General features: G+C 35.8%; 1 protein-coding gene across 6 annotated transcripts in view; it reads right to left on the bottom strand.

The window, feature by feature from the left end:
• The window catches only part of arhgap23a (Rho GTPase activating protein 23a), an 80,268-nt gene that overhangs the window by 29,082 nt on the left and 30,138 nt on the right, over nt 1-21,048 (bottom strand). For 3 of the 6 annotated variants that reach the window (XM_067419267.1, XM_067419283.1, XM_067419257.1), the window contains exons 1-3: nt 10,470-11,344; nt 4,701-4,898; nt 925-949 (exon numbers count right to left, since the gene is read on the bottom strand). In XM_067419267.1, coding sequence (XP_067275368.1) covers nt 925-949; nt 4,701-4,898; nt 10,470-10,709 — 463 coding nt within the window. In that variant the 5' untranslated portion in view covers nt 10,710-11,344. Of the gene's footprint in view, nt 1-924; nt 950-4,700; nt 4,899-10,469; nt 11,345-21,048 lie in introns of those variants that run through there. The other 3 variants (XM_067419300.1, XM_067419274.1, XM_067419291.1) reach the window with 1 other exon arrangement.

Consider the following 21,048-nt stretch of genomic DNA (forward strand, 5'->3'; position numbering starts at 1 on the left):
ATAAAAGCATTGTTTATGTAGTCTTCGAGTTCGAAGAAGGGAAAAAACATGATTCTGTCAACATGATTTTGTTAAAAAAAAAAAAAATAATTATGAAACTCCCGCATTCAAGTGTTGACACAAAAGAATGCATGAAGCTTCTTTTTTTTTAAATAAAAAGAGTTTAAAAAAAAGAGAGGGAAAAGAGTTAAACATTTTTAAATAGATATGTTATTTTGTTTAGTTGTCTATTCAGAGTCATGAGAGATTTGTGATCTCTATTTTAAAAAAAATTCTGATTCTCAATTTATCCAGAATTGTGCAGCTCCATGTTGGATTTTAGATTCCTTCAAATATTGGGATCCAGTCCAGTGTTTGGTGTTACTACAATATGTAAAGAATAATGAGACAACAGTAAACTTTCTCACTGGAGATCTGGACATGCTTTTATATTTCTTGCATCTATTTCCATGTACAAGTACATCGATATGTAGTACTGCAATATGATATCTGTTTTGCTTGATATGGAAATAAGAAAAAAAATTATATGACAGAATTTGCAAATTATATTGTATATAAATTGTGCTCCACCCTGCTTAAAGCAGACTGATTTGAATGCAGATTAGGACCTTGAGTGTACATGAATGGGAACTTGCTCTAGGGGGTGCAATGTAACAAATCCCTGATCATTGACCATATGACACAAATTGATTATGCCACAAATTAATCTCAGATCAATTACTGAGAGCTAAAAGACAACTACGGGATAATAATGTAGGTAAGAGAAAGAAACAGAAAAACAAAAGTGTTCATCAAGTTTAGTCGACTCTGATGACTAACAAGTCATCTACAAATTATAAGAAATTAGTTGAAATGACTGCAATTCACACAATAAGAACAAGATTTTTAAAAGTATAAATATAAAAATATAAAAGAGAGACTCACCCTTTCCATTCCCATTCTCTTCATCCTAACAGGAAACAATAAGAGGAGAGTTAGATCATTGCAAAATAAGATAACTAAATAACTAGCGTAAAATTATTTAATAGTAATTTACAAGATTCACAATATTTAAAATTATTTAATAGTAATTTACAAGATTCACAATATTTAAAATTATTTAATAGTAATTTACAAGATTCACAATATTTAAAATTATTTAATAGTAATTTACACGATTCACAATATTTAAAATTATTTAATAGTAATTTACAAGATTCACAATATTTAAAATTATTTAAAAGTAATTTACAAGATTCACAATATTTAAAATTATTTAATAGTAATTTACAAGATTCACAATATTTAAAATTATTTAATAGTAATTTACAAGATTCACAATATTTAAAATTATTTAAAAGTAATTTACAAGATTCACAATATTTAAAATTATTTAATAGTAATTTACAAGATTCACAATATTTAAAATTATTTAATAGTAATTTACAAGATTCACAATATTTAAAATTATTTAATAGTAATTTACAAGATTCACAATATTTAAAATTATTTAAAAGTAATTTACAAGATTCACAATACTTAAGTGAGTTATTATCCTCTGTAATAAGTACTTAAAGTAATCATATAATAGAAATGATAACAGAGTCTCGGAGTATTTAACAAAATAGGGCTCATCAAGCTTTTTAAAGTTTTAGTTTCACACAATAATGTAAAATAAAATTTTTTTTTCTCATGTCACTTTTAAAAACAATATGAATTTCTCTCTACCTTGAAAGGGCACAGGGAGAAATTTTGAACAAATATGCTAGTCACTGACTCATTTCCATGCAATTACAATGACTAAGGATGATGACTAAAAAGCTGTTGTTGTTGTTATTATTATTATTATTATTATTATTATTATTATTATTATTATTATTATTATTATTATTATTATTATATATAAGTTATATGGACCACTTTATGATATTTTTAATGTTGCTTTTTTGTCATTTTGTGCCCATTCACTTTCATTATATTGAACAGAGTTGCCAATATATTGTTCAAGAATTATTTTGTTACATGAGAAGAACGTCATGGTTAGGTTTCTAACAATATCATACACCAACACCATAGACACCAATAAAGAACAAAAACAGGAAATGACTTCACTGCCCATCTACATTATTTTTTACACTGAGTCTCAATAAACCACAGTGATATCAGCACTGACTCTGTCTCAGCACTAGAGGTCAGCACTGGGAATACAGAGTGACATTACTGCTTTTAGCCACAACAATAAATAAACGCACCTCCTAAAGAACAACCGCAACAACATGAATCTTTCCATCTGTGCTGGAAATGACAGAGTATTCATAATATTCACTGTGTAAATCTTTATTTACAACAGACACAGTTTAGATAACACACATGCACAACCTTCACAAAATAACCGGACTGCAATCCGGAGGGTCAAATCACACACACGTGCAACGCTGATCAGGCAGTTTAAAGTGGGCAGCCCAATGTTTAGTCTGCGCTGACTGGGCTCTTTCCTAACAAACTCACACAATACTGAGGCTTTGCCGTGCCGGGAGAAAGACAGACAGAGGGGCAAACAGATGGGTAGGGAGTGACGGATAGTGACCACAACTGTAAGGTTTATAATCAACATCCAACCCACAGATCAAAATGTAAGTCCACGTGTGCATTAACTAGGAGCTGGTGTGGTGACAGATTGAGAGAGCCACACAGTCATGTGACCATGTGGACACTGGGAACAGTGAGTGGACCAGAACACATTGTCCCAGCAGCCCTGGTACGGCCCAGCCCAGCTCAGAGTGCGTGTGGTACCAGTCAAACACAAAATAGGCCTTTTGACTAAGCAAAGCAAACAGCAGCTGCTCAGAGAAGAGATGCCATATAGACCAATCATAATGGGGCTTTGTTTCTCCATCATCATGTACACACACACACACACACACACACACACACACACACCATTCAAACATCTAAAGCCCGCACTTAATAATACACCACCAATCAAACGTTTTTTTTTATTTTTATGTAAAATGTAAAGTCTGCTTACCAAGGCTGCATTTATCGGAGCAAAAATATTGTGTGAAAACAGTGAATACTGTGAAATATTAAAACAATTTAAATTAAAATTAAAAATTAAATTAAAACTGTTTTGTATTGTGATATATTTTAAAATGTAATTTATTCCTCTAAAGCTGCATTTTAGGCATTATAACTCAGCATTTCAGCATTATAACAGTCTTCAGCGTAACATGATTATTCAGAAATCTTAATAAAAATGGCGTTGCTGCTTAATATTTTCCAGAAGTTCAAAAGAATAGTTTATTTGTAGACATCTTTTGTAGCATTATGTCTTTACTGTCACTTTCGATCAATTTAATCCTTGCTTAATAAATAAGTATTCATTTATTAAATAAAAATCTTAATTCCAAATTATCGAACGATAGTATATGTCCCAATTGTAACATAAAATGGCCAATGCATTTAAAACATTTAATAAAACAGATTAGTGTACCGTAAAAATGTTTTGAGCAGTAATATGTTTTATTAATATAGTTTTATTTATGAATAAATAAATAAATAAATAAATAGGGATGAGCATCTCATTGCTTTCTTTATATAAGCTGTTCATTTTTTGTATGTGCATTAGCAGAACACACTTTATCTCTCCCTGCTTCTTTGGTCTTTTTTCCTTTAAAAAAAAAAAGATGCTTAAGGCAGACTGATGCCAGTCTTTGAGGTCAAGTCCTTGGACCAACCACTATTGCAGCTAGCATGGGATAAATCCTTAAAAATAAAATGGTTTTAGATTCTAATGCCATAGATGAGCCTTTTAAAGTTTCAAAAGTTTGATACCAGAATATGTCAAAGTGATAGTTCACCCAAAAATGAAAATGTGATGTTTATCTGCTTACACCCCTGGTCATCTAAGATGTAGGTGTGTTTGTTTCTTCAGTAGAACACAAATGAAGATTTTAACTCCAACAGTTGCTCGTATAATGCATGCCAATGGGGTGTTTTCTATGAGATTCATATGAGAGTAAAACACATAGACATACGAATCCCTTTTAAACCCGGTGGCTCGTGGCGACAAATTGATGTCTTAAGACACGAAACGATCGCTTTCTGCGAGAAGCCGAACAGTATTTGTGTTATGTTTTTTATCTCATATCAGATGAATCTCATCTAGTATTCCCAATGCCATTACTTCTGTCAAGTAAGGTCAAAACCCGGTGCAATCAGATGCATCATTCGACTGATCCGCGCCATCGCGGAAGTAATGTCGCTGGGAATACAAGATGAGATTTGTCTGTAAAAAATATATAGATTTGTATGTCTGTCTTTTTTACTCTCATAATGACTCTCATAGAAAACACCCCATTGACATGCATTATACGAGCAACAGTTGAAGTTAAAAATCTTTATTTGTGTTCTAAATATATAAACACACATCTTGATGCCCTGGGGGTAAGCAGATAAACATCACATTTTCATTTTTGGGTGAACTATCCCTTTAAGCCCTAATATTGAAAATGGCTCTTTGTGAAAAGAAGTTTTTTTTACTTCTTTTTTTACTTTTATTTTTTAAGATAGAAGGCCTTGAAGACTGAATGAGCAGAACTTGACTACTCTTTGCAGACATACAGTTTGATGAGTTTGTATCTTGTTGGATGTTTTATTTCAGTTGTTGAATGACTGATTAGTCAGAGCTTGATTTTGTGAGAGTTGGCAGGCATCCTCACCTTGAAACTGGTGTGCAGGGCAGACTCTGGTGGGTAAACGATGAAGTGACGTAGCGTGAAACCGAAGCCCTGAGAGTTCTTATGGAGCAGCAGTGTACGTGGACCCTGCCAGGACATGCCCAACCCATCTGCCCCGCTCCTGACCACCGGCCGAGGGTTCTCACTGGATGAAGAGGTCCCATCTCTCCGCCCCTTTGCCTGGAGGAAACACAGAGATATTTGAATTTAGACATTGGCCAATGATTTGCGCAGTCACAAAATTACTATTTCATTGGGATTACATGTCACATAGATCATGGTATCCACTGCAAATGCTTTTTAAGCATCGCATCTAAGGCAAAAGCGCTCCTGTTGCAATGCCAAGGTCACGGGTTTGATTCCCAGGGAAACTCTGATCAAATGCACATCTTGAATGCAATCGCTTTGGATAAAAATGCCTGGCAAATGCATAGTTGTAAATGAAATGCATCTGTGTTGATGAACACATCACATTTAATGTCATAATTGGTGAATACTCTTGGCAAATAATTGCTAGAAATAACACCCTGTTGTTCTAAATGACCATCCCAACTGTTTTGGATCTGTCAGTCTACTTACGCCACCTGTGCAAACAAGACGTGGGTACGTGAGGAAAAGTAAATGAAAGGGGGAGGGCAAGGGAAACATTTCACATTTGAGAGCAATGATGTCATTTTTGTGATGCCAACATTCTCTAAAGAATTCTTAGAGGCCACTAAAAGAAATGTTTCTTATTAGATAGAAGGAATCAAGCACAATGATCTCCACAAAAAAATAAAATAATAATCAAATTACTGGGACAAAACAGGCAAAGGTATTTGGTGGAGCTTTATTTCAAATGTGACATCATAATTCCCCTAATTTTGCAAGAAAATACCCTGTGGTTTAACAGGAAGTATCTGGTTAGGGCAGGAAGTTCCCTAACTTAGGTGCCAGTTGTCATACATATAAAAAAAGGGGATATTTGTTGTTGTTGTTTTTGCTCTTAACTCATTTTATACAAAGTAGACATGCACTTCTCAAATCTCTCCTCTTCACCTCCCGTTACTCCTCAAATCTCTCTACACTCAGCAGAAGTCCTAGTCTATAATCCAGCGGTCCTGACACCGACCGCAACCTCACCCCCTCTCTGTTTCTCACTCTATTTCTGTCTCACACGCTGTTTTCATTTGGCTGGGCTTATGTCTGAACCTTCTCTCTTTCACTTGCATTCTTACCAACTTGCACGCATGAACACATACTTATAGACAAATGGTAACGCTCCTTTTAAACAGTCCCGCATATTGTGTGGAATTATTATTTTCCTTATTAAAGGGACAGTTCACCCAGAAATGAACCTTCTGCCCTCATGTCTTTCAAAAGCTAAATGTACTTCCTCCGTGGAACAAAAAGGAGATATTAGACAAATGTTCAAACTGTCCATACAATGAAAATGGATGGTGGCAAAGTCTGATTTTTCTTGTATAATTTTTTTTCAGTGATTGCAGACCTTAATTTCAGTCCGTTATATTTGTGGTCTCCATCCTTCATCATTGTATGGAAAGAGTTGAAAAAACATTCTTAAAAATAAATAAAAAAGATACATTTACTTGAGAAGCTGATTTGCATAGATATTGGAAAGTTATTAAGACTCTTAAATTTCTCATCTTTCTGCACTCAAATTCTTCAGAGCTCTCTGAAGAGTTCATGCGCGCGTGGGCCTGCTCAATGGATTAGAGAGACAAATAAAAGTGAAAGACACAATAAGGCTATGTAAGTGACAGGATGAATGTACATGGGCATGTGTGAATTCCTTAACATTTACTGTTAAGCCAGGACATGTTCAGACAGAGATGGAGAGGCTAGCTTTAGAAAGAGAAAGAGAGGGAGAGCTCTGTATCCAACAGGCCCCAACACGCAGGTTTCGACCACAAGGTTCCTCCCGGCACTGAGAATACCAAACCCTGTTATTACCCCCCAAAAGTGTACACACAAACACATGCTCACATGCTGGTCCAGTAATGTCCATCCATTTAAAGCATTAAACCTTTCCTCCACATTCTGATTTTGTCATATACGTTTCTTCATCACTAACTTTCTAATGGATTGGAAATGTGATTCTCCAGGGAAACCAAGTACTAAGCTACAATAAGTCACCTCTTTGACGTCAGAGAGTCCTCCAATGTTCTCCAAGGACAAGAACATTCCCATTAAATCATCAAGCTTTTGAGAAGTTCACTGACATGTTGCAAGTCAGATTCACAAAGATCCAATGACGTCTTTGAAATGATTTTGAAATATAGTTTTGTCTCATTTCTCAGTAAAAATGTGATGTACTTGAGAAGCAACACAATTTAAGATATTAGGTCAATTTAAAATAATAATACCTTAATTTTTAAGGAATATATCTTTAATTTAGTTATTTTTTCCAGACCATTGAGCATTTTTTAAACATTTTGTACTATACATACTGTAAAATTCGGATATACAATATTTTCTTAAGTCAGTTACTAATATCTTAGACAATTTTATATATCAAGTAAATGTATCTGATCATATGATATTTTTAAATGGAAAAAACAATTGTTGGGATACAACAATATTTTTTTTGCCGCGTCTACACAACCAAACATCAGATAAACTCATAAATTAAAATATCAAAACTACCTGCTTCACCTGTTAAAACCATACCACTGTTGTGTATTAGAAATGTATCCAACATTCATTCAGGCTAGAAGTTAGGCTGAGGTCATAGTTTATGGCCAGCTGATGATGGGTTAACACACACCCGACACATTTTTCTTTAATGGCGACGTGCTTCTATTGTTGATTCAGGGTAATATGGTCATAAATCAGGGAAATAATTGGAAACATAATATGGACATTGACTTATGAATGTAATGTATATAGCTAAATGTCCTCAAATACCTAATTTGATGAGTGTTTTATTATGTCTCGAGTCCTCTATTGGCAGGCTATGCTTATGTACACACACTCACAGACAGTCGCCAGAAACAATACACTCCAAACAGCTGAGTGGGTGATCCTGCTGAAAAGTTGAGCGTAATTAATGTTGAGTGTTTAATCCCTGACACCCTGCCCTATGACTGCAACACACACAAATGACTGAGAAGAGGTGTATGTATGTGTGTATAAACCTGTCTGTCAGCTCTTTCAGTTCCGCTGGAACTCCGTTAAACAGGGTTTTCCACCTTTACAGCAATGTTTGAATCCAGGAGTAAAATAAATAAATAAACAGAACTGCGGGGAATATGAATGGGTGTACTTGTATCCAACAGGGTATGAAATTCTGTGATGCATATCAAGAGCATGGATTTTTTTTTTGTTTACAATTTTTAATCAAAAATTTATTTTATTTCATTTCAACTTTTATTTCATAAAATAACACTTCTAGTTAACGATAACAACACTGCTTAGATTCAGCTAATTTTACACGGTTGGCAAAGTGTTAAATATTTGAACTGGTGACTAAAAGGTTGTAGGTCAAAAACTGATACATTAGCTTTCACCATTGTGCCCTCGAGCAAGTCATCTAAACCCAGGTGAATCCAGGGGGATTGTCCTTAAGTCTATGTCACTTAGGGTTTTGTCTGCTAACTGACTACTTACTTATAAGGAGTTCAAGCATTTGCACTGACATTCTTATTATTTAGTAGCCTAGAAATCTAGACGCACCCTAGCGGCAGCAAATCTAATCTGCCCGCGAGTGTCGTCTAGCAACTCTCAATACCCTTCTGAGCTGTAAACGCCAAATTCTGGTCGGGCCAATCACATCGTGTATAGAGTCGATGGGCGGGGCTTAACATAATGACGGCCGAGTTGTGCTTGCGTGCTTCTAGTAAACACAGAAACTGGAGAATGGCGGTCTTTCGAATCAGCTTTGACCGCGACTCTGGAAGACTTGGAGTTGAGCTTTCCTCTGAGAAAAGAACAAAGAACGGCACTGAAGTCATTCTTAAAAAGGGAAGATGTGTTCTGAGTTTAGCCTACCGGTTACGCCGAAAGTTTAATCTGCCAACTAGCTCTGCTTCACCTTCGTTGCTCTGGTTGGTGTAGCGCTATCCTATCGCGTGCAGAGGGAGTTTGAAAGACAACCGTTTATCCCGCCCCTCGGACAGAGCCCTGTCTATGGTGAGTTTCCAGACCCAACCTCTTGATGTGGGTCTGGCTTGTCAGGCTAATTATTTAGTCAATTGAGTTCAAATTCTACCTATAGGGGGCACTATAACCAAAAAAAAAAAAACTTATTACTCTGCGACTGTTTGATCGAGGAAATTAAAATTTTGTGTGGCGTTTCTTTTCTACAAATTCTAACATACTCATTAGATAAATCGAAAAAAATAAAAAATAAATTCAGAAGTCAATTATTTTAAATGCGAATAGTTGATCATTATAAAAATTGGTGTGCATATGCAGATTGTTATAACGAGGATTGTTATATAATTTTATATAACAGATTGTATATAATTTGATGCCAATCGACCCACGCTGCTCTATAACAAGAAAGTTTACACATTAATTATTACTGTTTAGACCTTCTACCGGTAACATGCTCTAGTGTCCACCATTTTGAAATTTCTTTTCTTTTCTATTTTTGTCCTAGGTCATTGGTCTGATTCACACAAAATGTGCTGTGTATCATCCTGACAAAATGTTCAGCAACCCTGCAATGCACCTCCAGAGCGTGTGTATTTTAACACAGCCTTGCCAAAGGACACCCACCACATGGCAACCTCCTGTTTCAGCCTAATAACCCAAAAGAAACTCACAGATGAACACTGAACAAAGAAAAATGGAGCATTAAGTCGTACAGTAAATCTGAATGAAACCCGGCAGCTTCATTTAAATACAGGCGGGTCTAATTGAAACAATATGGCTCCTCGCCTTCATTAACAGATCAGATCACGTTGTTCCAGAGACATTTGACTTTTTTTCAATGGGAATGAATGGAAGGCTTCACCTCTGAATGGATTATGATAGTTGTTCAAACATGGTGATGCACAGTTTGCTTTTTTAGGAGGATTTGGAGTAGTTAATCCAACTGACTGGCCCAACCACACATATTTGAAAGCGGTTGAGTTTAGTTTGGGATACTGTCTCCTAGTGTGTCTGGCCGACAGCTGTCTGTATGTTTAATTCTGAAGAATATCCCATCCTTTTCCACACTATTCCATCCTGGCATTCCAGAGAATATGTCAAGTTTGTATGTACAAATATCTTAAAATGTGTGATCATATGGCAGAACAATTACAGACACAAATAGAATCCCATATAACCAACAGACCAAGACATTCCCTAACTATATCCTATAATCTAGGTGCTTGAAGCAAAACCACTCAGTTTAACACACACACACACACCCGAAGGGTCTTTATAACCCCTTATCTGGTGACTTTACTTTCTAGTTAGTGTATCTGACCTCAAACTATACTATATCGGTGGTTAAAAGTCTCAAATATGATGTAAACACAAGTAAGAAACTGTGTCAGAAATATACCTTTTTTTACCTTTATGACCCCCCCCCCAAAAAAACCTTATTAAAAAAACATAATTTAAATACTTAAAAATAGCTTTAATTTGCTGTTAAATTGTCCATTTAACATCCGTTTTTGATACGTTCACTGTCACGTTTGCTCAAATTCCTGGTCAATTTCTTTTCTAGAAGTTTTTCAAAAGTCCTTTAACAACTACATCGGGCTATGTCTCTTTTTTAACATTTTCTATACATACATACATACATAAACAGCTTACCCTGCAGGTCTGTGAGCGTCTCAGCAGTGCTCTTCTGGCACTGATGCCATTTGTGCTTTCAGAATCCTTTTTCGAAATATTTATTTGTGGTGTATCCCCGTGTAAAACCGCCACCCAGATACAGCGAGGTTCTGGAGAGCTGCAGTCCACCCCCACCGCATCCTGAAAACACCACTCCATACCCTCTACACGCGGGCACACAGCAGGCATCACCAACGGCACCTGACCCTCTGACCACATCACACATAAACACCCATGGGAGTGTGCAAGGGCTCACGAAAGGACGAGTCACATTCACAAAAGAACAATTAGGACCTTTAGATGTGGAAGAAAAAAAAAATGAAGAACTGGACAACCAGGAAAGGTTAAAAACTACAAGTCAAGTTAAAGATGTTTCCATCCTCTTCCAAAGAGAGGAGAAATTCCAGATGTGGCTTCTGTTGAACATGCCCAAATCGCCTCATATTTTGTTAATCCATGCTGGTGAATTTTCTTAAAGGATTCTGGAATTAAACCGATGGTTCCATATCACATTGATGAGCGCCGCACCTCCCATGCTCACGCACGCAGACGAGTGTTACAACCACAGAGGCATATCCAGAGATGAGAGGAAACCAGGATGCAGCCACATACCTCTGTCTGGCAGTCCCTGAAATGTGTGTGTGTGTGTGTGTGCGCGCGTGTGTGGCGAGCACGTGGCACTGCTGGCAAGATGTAAATCCAGGGAAGCCGGCTGCTATAAGGAAAAATGTATTAAATCCAAGTTTATACGTATCAGTTTTCCCCCTCTTACTCTGCTTCAGTCTTTTTTCCTCAATTCCTTCACTTTCTAAACTATTCAGCTCCCCTCCGTCTCTCTCTCTTGCTCTCTCTCTCTCTCTCTTTCTCTCTCCACTCTGTCGTCTCCTGACTAACTCTAAACTCCAGCTCTCTGTCACCATGAGTGGGCTGGCCCTCCTGCTTTCCTTTTGCTTGCGCTCTCTCTCTCTCTCTCTCTCTCTCTCTCTCTCTCTCTCTCTCTCTCTCTCTCTCTCTCTCTCTCTCTCTCTCTCTCTCTCTCTCTCTCTCTCTAAAAAGGAATGGAGATCTACAATGGCAAATCTCACATTGGATAATAGCAACAAATAAATATAAGACACGTTTTAATCCTTTGCAAAGGGAAGAGTGTCCTTTTTGTGGGGTTTCAGAAACAGTATGTCATATTTTTATTGGTTGTTTAAGACTAAATGGCATTCTCGTGTGTTGGGAGAATTGATTAATAGATTTGGTTTTCCCTTTACAAATGGTCTTTTTGTGTTTGGACCTAAATTTGGCTGACAAGGAAGAATAAAATGCTTCTCAGTGGAGGAATTGATCCCTTACATATGTTCAAAGTTTTGGTAAAAAGTAGGTTAATTTTGGAGTACACATTTTATGAATAAATAATTCCGACTGGTTTTTCTCTTTTTGGGGTACTGAAGGTATTTTGAAGTTATTGAGTGGTTATGTTGTATCGTTATAAATGAAAAATGTTTTATATGCTTACATAGATTTTTATGTATATGTAGGTATACTTTTTGGTAAATGTTTTTTTTTTTTTTTTGGGGGGGGGGGGGGGGTCTAATGTAATTGTTTTATAATGTTTGTAATTAAAAGAGGTTTAAAAGTCTCTCTCTCTCTCTCTCTCTCTCTCTCTCTCTCTCTCTCTCTCTCTCTCTCTCTCTCTCTCTCTCTCTCTCTCTCTCTCTCTCTCTCTCTCTCTCTCTCTCTCTCTCATTCAGTTATCTTGCTCTTTATCACTCCTTCCTGTCCGTAACTGTTTGCTGCTTACCAGGTATTCTTTCTCACTCACACACTTACGTTTATATCTACTCTTTTTTTTATGCCCCATACAAATCCAAATGATTATTTAATAAAATAAAGCCATAAAATCCAACAATCACTTTTTGCACATTGTTTTTCTTCAGGAAAACTCACTGTAAATCTTGATGGTCTCATCCAGCACTGGACATATTTCTGTCCAATCAGAAGCTAGGATTATGTCCCTCTCTCTAATACTAATGGCTACTCATTTTCATAGTATAATTTTCCTGGCTGAAATGTAACTAAAGCCTGTTTCCTAAGCTTTTAAAAAAAAATAACAGTTGTAATTTCTTATTCTTGCTTAACCCATCAAATTAAGTATATTTCTTTGCTTTTTTGTTCAGATTGCATATCTCAAAAAGGTCACTACGTTTTAAATCACTTGGATTGAAAGGGGAAATTAAGAAATCAGTCGAAAATGACCAAATATCATATAACGGTTAAACAAAATATTTTCAATATGTCATTAAACATAACATGTAGTGCGATTTAATAAGGCTTGATTTTCTTCTTGCTGTCTATATTCCTTGGGCTTCTTCTCTTTCTTTATCAGTGTCATCTCTGCAGTCTCTCCTATCAGCACTCATCACGGTCTGGCACACAAAACTTTTACCATTTTCCCCATCAGAACTCTCAGATTTCTGTATTATCTAATCGTTCAGTTTCATTTCATCTTTTTTCACTCAATCCTTTGTTCCATCACACAAATCTGAAGTCTAAGAGAGTACTTAAAAAAAGGCTATGAAGTCCAACAACATGTAGCTCTGCTCAAACCCGGTGAAGCCCCCAGCAGCTCTGAAAGACCATTCGACTGTGTGTGTTTGTGTTCGAAACATCAACAGAGCACTGCAAAATCCCCTGCTCTCTAAAAGTCCCCTCAGAGAAAGAGCAAAATAATAGCTCTGCTAACAAACACAGTAAGCCCAAAAAAAGTCTAAAAAGGTAAAAACACACACAAAAAAAGTATGTTCCTTCTAACTAAAAAAAAAAAAAATTGGAGGAATGACCACTATGAGAAAAAAAACTGAGAGAAAACACAGTATGGCAGACAAAAACAGAGGGTTCTAGACACCTCAATGCAGCTGTTCTCTGAGCCCAGACTAAAACAGCTGCTATAAAACAACACACACACACACACACACACACACACACACACACACACACACACACACACACACAACACAATACAAGACATGCACAGTAACATATCATCTATCAGGTCACATAATGACACTAAGACACACACACATCTGTGGAAAATCTCACCCAACAGGCAGGCCTCCAGTGTGTGCGCAAGAGGGGCAGGCAGCTGGCCATCGGTGAGACATTTCCCTCTCGTTCAACTCCACTAAACACACACACACCTGAGATCCGTTACAAATGAGGAAGGACTGGTTTCACCTGCCGCACTGTTAAACGTGTACCAGCATGGCAACATACAGCCATAACACGTACACAATACATGAAACACAACACAAACGGTTTCACATCAGGTGGAGGTGTCATGAATAGGCTGAAGATTAAGTCAAGTCACTGTGAATATGCCAGTGCCACATATTTAAATGCACAAAAGATACGTATATGATTTTAAATATCCTTTTTGTTATTATAAAACAGTATGCACTGAAAGCTTTAATAGAGGAAACACACACATGCCTGGGGTGTGTAGGGATGAAGACACATAAGTAATTAATCTAGTAATTAAATATGAATCAAGACTTCCTGCAGTCTAATCTGAAGCTCATCCTCGTTTGCCTAACCCCTGTATGAACTAAACAGAACAATAACCACAAATTCCCAAAGAAAAAAGAAGAGATCTCACTCTGTAGCCAGATATTAAGACACAAATGTCTGTGATTGAAAGATAATAAAGAACTTTTCCCATATGAAATAATCTGAGCTATGCAATCCACATTCATTTGTATGTCAGAAATTCCAGAAGAAAATGTTATTTCCCAGAAGGAAACATCTTCTATAGGAAAGGAATGGGGAATATGAAAATGCAGTGCAATTTTTTGGGGGGGTTAATCTTAAAGGTGCACTATGTAGTGTTTTTGCAGTAAAATATCCAAAAACCACTAGGCCAGTGTTATATATTTTGTTCAGTTGGGTACTTACAATATCCCAAATGTTTCCAACTATTTGTAATTTGTGAGAAAATTGCTATTTTAACTAAGGACCGGGACGTGTCAGCATAGCGTTTGAGGGAGTCGCCTGTCAATCGTGTCATATCAGCGTTACCCTCGGTTTTATTCTGCAGAAGCGCTTTTCTCTTAGTAGTGTGAACAAGTCACAGCAGCGCCGAGCGAACGCACAGAGGAACGTCATAACATCATTTTAAACACACTTAAATGTATCTAAAATGATAAACAGAGCTGCGTTACCTTTACCGGAGAAGCGAAAAAGTGTGCACGCCCGGCGACTGTGTCATGTCCTGTCCCGTCATAATAAAAGTCCCGGTGTTCGTGAGGCGGGTATTTGTTTAACAATCGCTCTAGTGGCCAAGCTCAGCTCCACAACACTCGGTCCTGCTCTGCTTCACACTACAGTAACGTTAATAACCGCATCCATGAACAGGATTTCTGCCTGTGTCCTATTTTCCACCAGCTGTGAGGTGAAGACTACATGTCCTCAGTAGTATATTCCTGCACAACCGGAGGCTGCAGTTTCAAGACCCCAGTTTCAGGACCGCAATTCTAGGACCCTCGTTTTTTGTGACAGCGCCACCTACAGAACTGGATGACACTGCGTTCAAACTTGGCGTCATCAAACTACGCCTTTGCATTGAATGGTCGCCCTCCAGTGGACGAAAAGTTGCGTAGTGCACCTTTATATCAGAATGATGAAGTAAATGCCTAATCCAAAACCTAATTATGCCTGAAAAAGTAAGTAATTATGTCTAAAAATACTCTTGTAACCAACAAGGGAATACACTCATATAGCAATATATAAATTATATATATATATATGGCTATAAAGACATTTAGTTGCTACATAAATGTTTATTATTATTACACATACATACCAGATGACACTTATCTGCGTTCCATGCATTAGATTTTAAATACATTTGTTTTATTTTTAAAGCTGCAGTCCGTAATTTTGCGCTTTTTTTTTCATCTCTATCTGAAACCTGCAATGCAGTTGTTTGCAGAATGATCTTCTTTACGGGTGTTGTGCATCGTCACGGCTCCTCGGCGAGGATAAATCAAATGTTTGGACAAATTTATGTGGCTGCCATTCATTCATCGCACCAGTGTAGATACTGTACTTCGGAATCGCAGATTCTACGTCTTGGAAGTTCAATCAAAATAAGAATTTCAACAGGGAAATAAATTATCTGAACAAGTAACAAGTCTGCCACTTTTGTTCGGATTAAAAAAAGCATAACAATAAATTTCACTACCAATGGTGATTAAATTTAAATTTGCTCAGCTCATATCACATCAAACAGTGCAAATAATTATTATTGTTATACTTTGTTCTCAAATTGTTAAATGTTAACAGTCTTAGCATTGCGTGACTATTTGTATTTAGTGTGTATAAGCGTTCCCTGTAGATTACAGTTTCTACAGTCTAATCTTTTGACTACGGGTGGATCTCTGGCTGTCACTGATGTCGTTTGGACCTTTCTGGATTACAATCCGCCATCAAATTTATAGGTTTAATTATTCCCGACTATGAGAAAAGGCTATAAATGATCCAACACCTGCAACATCCTCACATGCGATAGCCTAGCCGGGCTCCTTCTTTATGTATACAAAAATGATGTAATGACGCAAATACATGCTCAAATTTCCACCAGAAATCCACCAGTACCACTCAAAATATAACACATTTTACAAGCTTACCGTAGTGAATTGTGGCTAAGGTAAGGAGATTTTAAACACTGTCTGGTTAAGTTTTTTTTAATCCGAAAGAGATACCGACTACAGATTTAACAGTGTATTAATTGAAGGTAATACAGAATATTGTACTATGAAATCTCCTCAAAATACAAAATATTAAAGAATTAATATTATTGAAACTAAATAAAAAGTACATTCATCATAAAAAAAATACACATGTGTATGTCTTTGGTCTGTTGTGATGCAAAGGATCACAAGTGTGACTGAAATGTAAGGTTAACATTCCTAAGAGGAAATAAAAAATAGGGGGGAAAACAAGACTGTTGTTGACAATATAGAGTCTCTGTTTAATCTCACCTAATGATGTCAATAATTATTGTTACGACCAGTACCAAAAATAAACAAAATAGTGTTACATGCACACAGCAACTCACTCCAATTTAAATTAGTGCTATATGATTATCTATATCCTAAAACAAGTGGAAATAAGCATTCAATGTCAGAAAATAAATATCCAGTAATATACAAATAGCAATAAAATAGAGAAAAACACATGTTTTTCTTCTGAGTTTTGTTATCTAAAGGAAAATAAACCCAAACAGCACTATAGAACCCTCATGATTGACTAGACTAAAGCGGTGATAGCCATGTGAGCAGATGTTAGATCTGCACAACCTCTGATATAAATCTCCCTTATCCTCACACACACAAACACGCCCGATTCGTCTATTAACACATGCTTATGGAACAAATACTTAACTGATGGGTCACACATCTGTTCTGACAGAGCCCTCAAAAATAATGCTTAATGCAAAAAAATAAAATGCAACCAACCATATAATCTTATAAATATCATATCCTCCTGGGACCCAGAAAAAAAAAGTTTTTTGAATTTTGTATTTTTTCATGTCATTGGATTGTTTAGAGCATAAGAAACAAATGGACAGATTATTTTTTTGGAAAATTATATTATATTCATATTTTATGATATGTCCTCTGTAGTTGACACCAGGACTCAGTTGTTAAATTTTTTTAATGAAATGATATTGCATGTATAGGCAAAAACAATGGGATTTATTTTTAATTCACGAATACATTTTTAAGTTTCAGGATTTTTTTAAAACAAACTTTTTTTAAAGATGATTCTGAGCTATGTTATAAAAGATATAACTGAATGCTTTGACATACCATCTTACTTTATGCAATATGTGGGTAAAATGACCATACTTGGATTTTCCCATTCAATACAATGTATCGATATATTGCATCTAATTTGCATATTATTGTGTTCTTGGTGCAACATGTAATGAAAAAAAGAAGTCTAATAAGGGGAGTAATAATTGGCGACATTTTCAAAATAATATGTAATATTTCATAGGAATATTGTTATGTAATTTATTTTTCTATTTACTTGTTGTGTCTCCAAAATGCCTGATAAACATGATTTAAGTCCCGGTGTCCTCTACAGTGGACATTTATGAAATCAATGCCCTGTTTTGTAACAAAGAGTCATATTTAGTTTAGAAACCCCATAGCATTTTCCTGAGATGTTGATTTATAACAAACAATTAGAAAATTAATCAGATTTAAATTATAATTACAAAATATGATCATATTTCCATAAGAGTGCTAAACATTAATGTCAGCCATTTTTAAAGACCAAGAAGTTGTTGTTGTCCTGGTGACACCTCCAAACATTTGGTATCTTTGCAAAGCCCTGAATGTGCTCTATAAAGGACATCCTGACTCAAAACTGTGACGTGTGTGATGTCACAGAAACTCACTAAAATATAATGTCCACTACAGTGGACAAAAGTCTATTACTGGGTCCCAGGAGGATATGCATCAGTATCTTAGTAAAAGCACATGCAGATTTATTCAAGCACCTATAAAAAAGATGTAGTCTGTCCCTTGCTGGTCACATAAGAAACAGTCCATATTCGCACACAACAAATATGCATGAGGGTGCAAAGCTAAAATAAATTAAAACAGCAGAAAAAAAACACTTTGTATAAAATGTTCTAATATTGGGGCCTCAGTGAGCATGGGGCGAAAAGCAGATATAAGAACACAATCTAGACCAAGTTTAATCTGCCCCTTCTGAGTATATGTGTGTGTGTCCTTGTTTATATTACATTGTGGGGACCAAATGTCTCCATAAAAATAGTAAAACCTGAAATCACCTTTATTGTGGGGACCAGCCAGCGGTCCCCACTTTTCAAAACACTTGTAAATCATACAGGATGAGTTTTTTTTAAGTAAAAATGCGGAATGTTTCCTGTGATGGGTAGGTTTAGGGGCAGGGGCAGTGTAGGGGGATAGAAAATACAGTTTGTACAGTATAAAAACCATTACGCCTATGGAGAGTCCCCACAAAGATAGTGAAACAGACGTGTGTGTGCGTGTGTGTGTGCGTACGCATGTGTACGCATGTGTGCGCATGTGTGTAAAAAACTACTCTGTTTTAAGCTGGTTAATTTTAGCTTTAATCCTCGGTAATTTTGTTGACCAATAGGCTGCAGACCTGAATCAAAACTAATGGGTTGTAGTGACATGAAACCAACAACAGATGGCAGCACTACAGCACAACCCAATGAGTTTTCTGAAATTTGAGTGTTTACATACATATACATATATATATATATATATATATATATATATATATATATATATATATATATATATATATATATATATATATATATATATATATATATATAGTAGGCTGTATCTGAAACCTGTTACATGTAGCAAGAAAATAAAAAACTTTAAAAGTTGTTTGGAGAGGGGGGAAAAACACTGTAGGATTCTAGCATGCAAAGATCATCAGGCACATATTGCAAACATAATGTACATACATTAAAGGTTTGCCCAAAAATGAAGATTCTGTCATTATTCACTAATGCAAACTAATAAAACAATTCACAATCCAAACTAATAAAAGATTGTAAAAAAGGACAAAGATATTTGATGAATTTTGGTAACTACTGACCAGTCGTGTGGGTTTATGTGAAAAAGTAAAGGACTATTTTTTTTCTGTAATTTAATTTTACTTAATCCTTATGTAATTGAACTAAATAATGTTTTTTAGACTTTATTCTAAAATACAATCTAGAATTATATATATTTATACAATAGTGGAATTAACATCCAAATTTAAACTCCAACATGTATATCCTTTTCACATTTGTATACTTTGGTCAGTTAATAAGAATGATTTATGTACTTTTATATTAGAGCTGTTTCATGTCTATCCTTAAATCGCTTAACTAGGTGAGGTTGATAATGGGATTTAGAAAGTAATTAGTTATAAATAATTAAATACTTTTTAGAGATAGTAATTTGTACAGTAATATAATTACACGATTGAAGATGTAACTAGTAATTAATAACTTTTTTTTTTCTTACTTACCCAACACTATTGACTACCAATACATGGAAAAAGATCATTTCTCAATTTTATGTTCCACAGAAGAAGGAAAAAAAAGTCAAATAAATCACAATCTTAATTTTGACATTGTGCATAAACATGTTTTGCACATTTTTTGGTATGTGAAGGTACACTACAGTAGCTGAATTCGCATATTAATTTAGCTATTTTTGATAGTAGTATGCTAGTATGCGCTTATGAATTTAGCTTTTGGCCCTCTAGTGGTTTGAAAACAAAACTGTATACATTCTGTATGCAAGTAAGATCATTGTTTTGGTTGTGCTTTGACTGTGCGGATGAATACAACCTTTTGGAAGAAGGACTGATGCTCTGTTGACTAATTTTTTTTTACATAGTGTACCATTAATAAATTATGACTATATTTAGTCTGTTAGATGTAGACAGATGTATCTTTTGCTGTCTATTATATCCCACAATCCTTTAGATGCTAATAACTCACAAAACGTCCTCTTGATAGTCGTAGCAAACACTCAATAAATATGTCAAGAAATAAGCATTGAGGCATTCACCATAGGTCATTTCTTTCTATAGGGAGAAAGGTTGCACTAGATATATGACAGCCAGACAAAAAATAAAAACACTAACTATTTTATCAAGGATAATAATGTCCAATCATTACACAACTGGTATACATGTGTATGATGGGATCTGAGTTATGTGTATGAGAGGAAATCTAAGGGGCGTCACACCTGTTCTACATGAAGACCAGAGAGATTAGAGCAGAAACCCAACACAGAGCAGATGTGCCGACATGAACACATGTACACACACACAGACACACACACTCAAAAGTCAAAAAGATTTGACTAGCAAGCAAGGACACATTAAATGTACCAAAAATGACAGGGAAAACTTCTATAATGTTATAAAATATTTCTATTTCAAATAAATGCTGTTCTTTTTAACTTTCTTTTGATTGAAGAGTTCTGAAAATATAGTATCACGGTTTCCACAAAAATATTAAGCACAACCTGTTTCAACATCATAAAAAAAAAACCAAAAAAAAACTTGAGCTTCAACTCCTAAAAATAAAATGTAATAATCACACAAGCGACACGAGTACTCTTAACGCAACAATCAAAGGCGCACAGCGTTTTTAGGAGCTTTAGATGGGCTGCGTATGTGTCAGATACCTGAAGATATGCTCCTCACCAGCATTTGTTCCAACACTGACCCCTTTTAAGTCAGCTGTGAAATTGTTCTGCGCTAAAAATACATCCTCTTTGGCTTGAATGTTAATGCCTGTGTGAATGGTGTGTTTCAGTGTGCGTGGTTTCCCTTCTGCATTGCTGAATTCCACATCAGTACAGCTACTTTAACAACCACACCCCATCGCCATGGAGACCATGCCTCCTGGCAACCATCAATGTTTCCACAATCCAGAGGGTTATGGGGCACTAAGCAACAACTCACAAAATTAAATGTTCCTGTAACCACA

The sequence above is a fragment of the Pseudorasbora parva genome, chromosome 2 (assembly GCF_024679245.1).
Source record: "Pseudorasbora parva isolate DD20220531a chromosome 2, ASM2467924v1, whole genome shotgun sequence".
Taxonomy (NCBI): domain Eukaryota; kingdom Metazoa; phylum Chordata; class Actinopteri; order Cypriniformes; family Gobionidae; genus Pseudorasbora; species Pseudorasbora parva.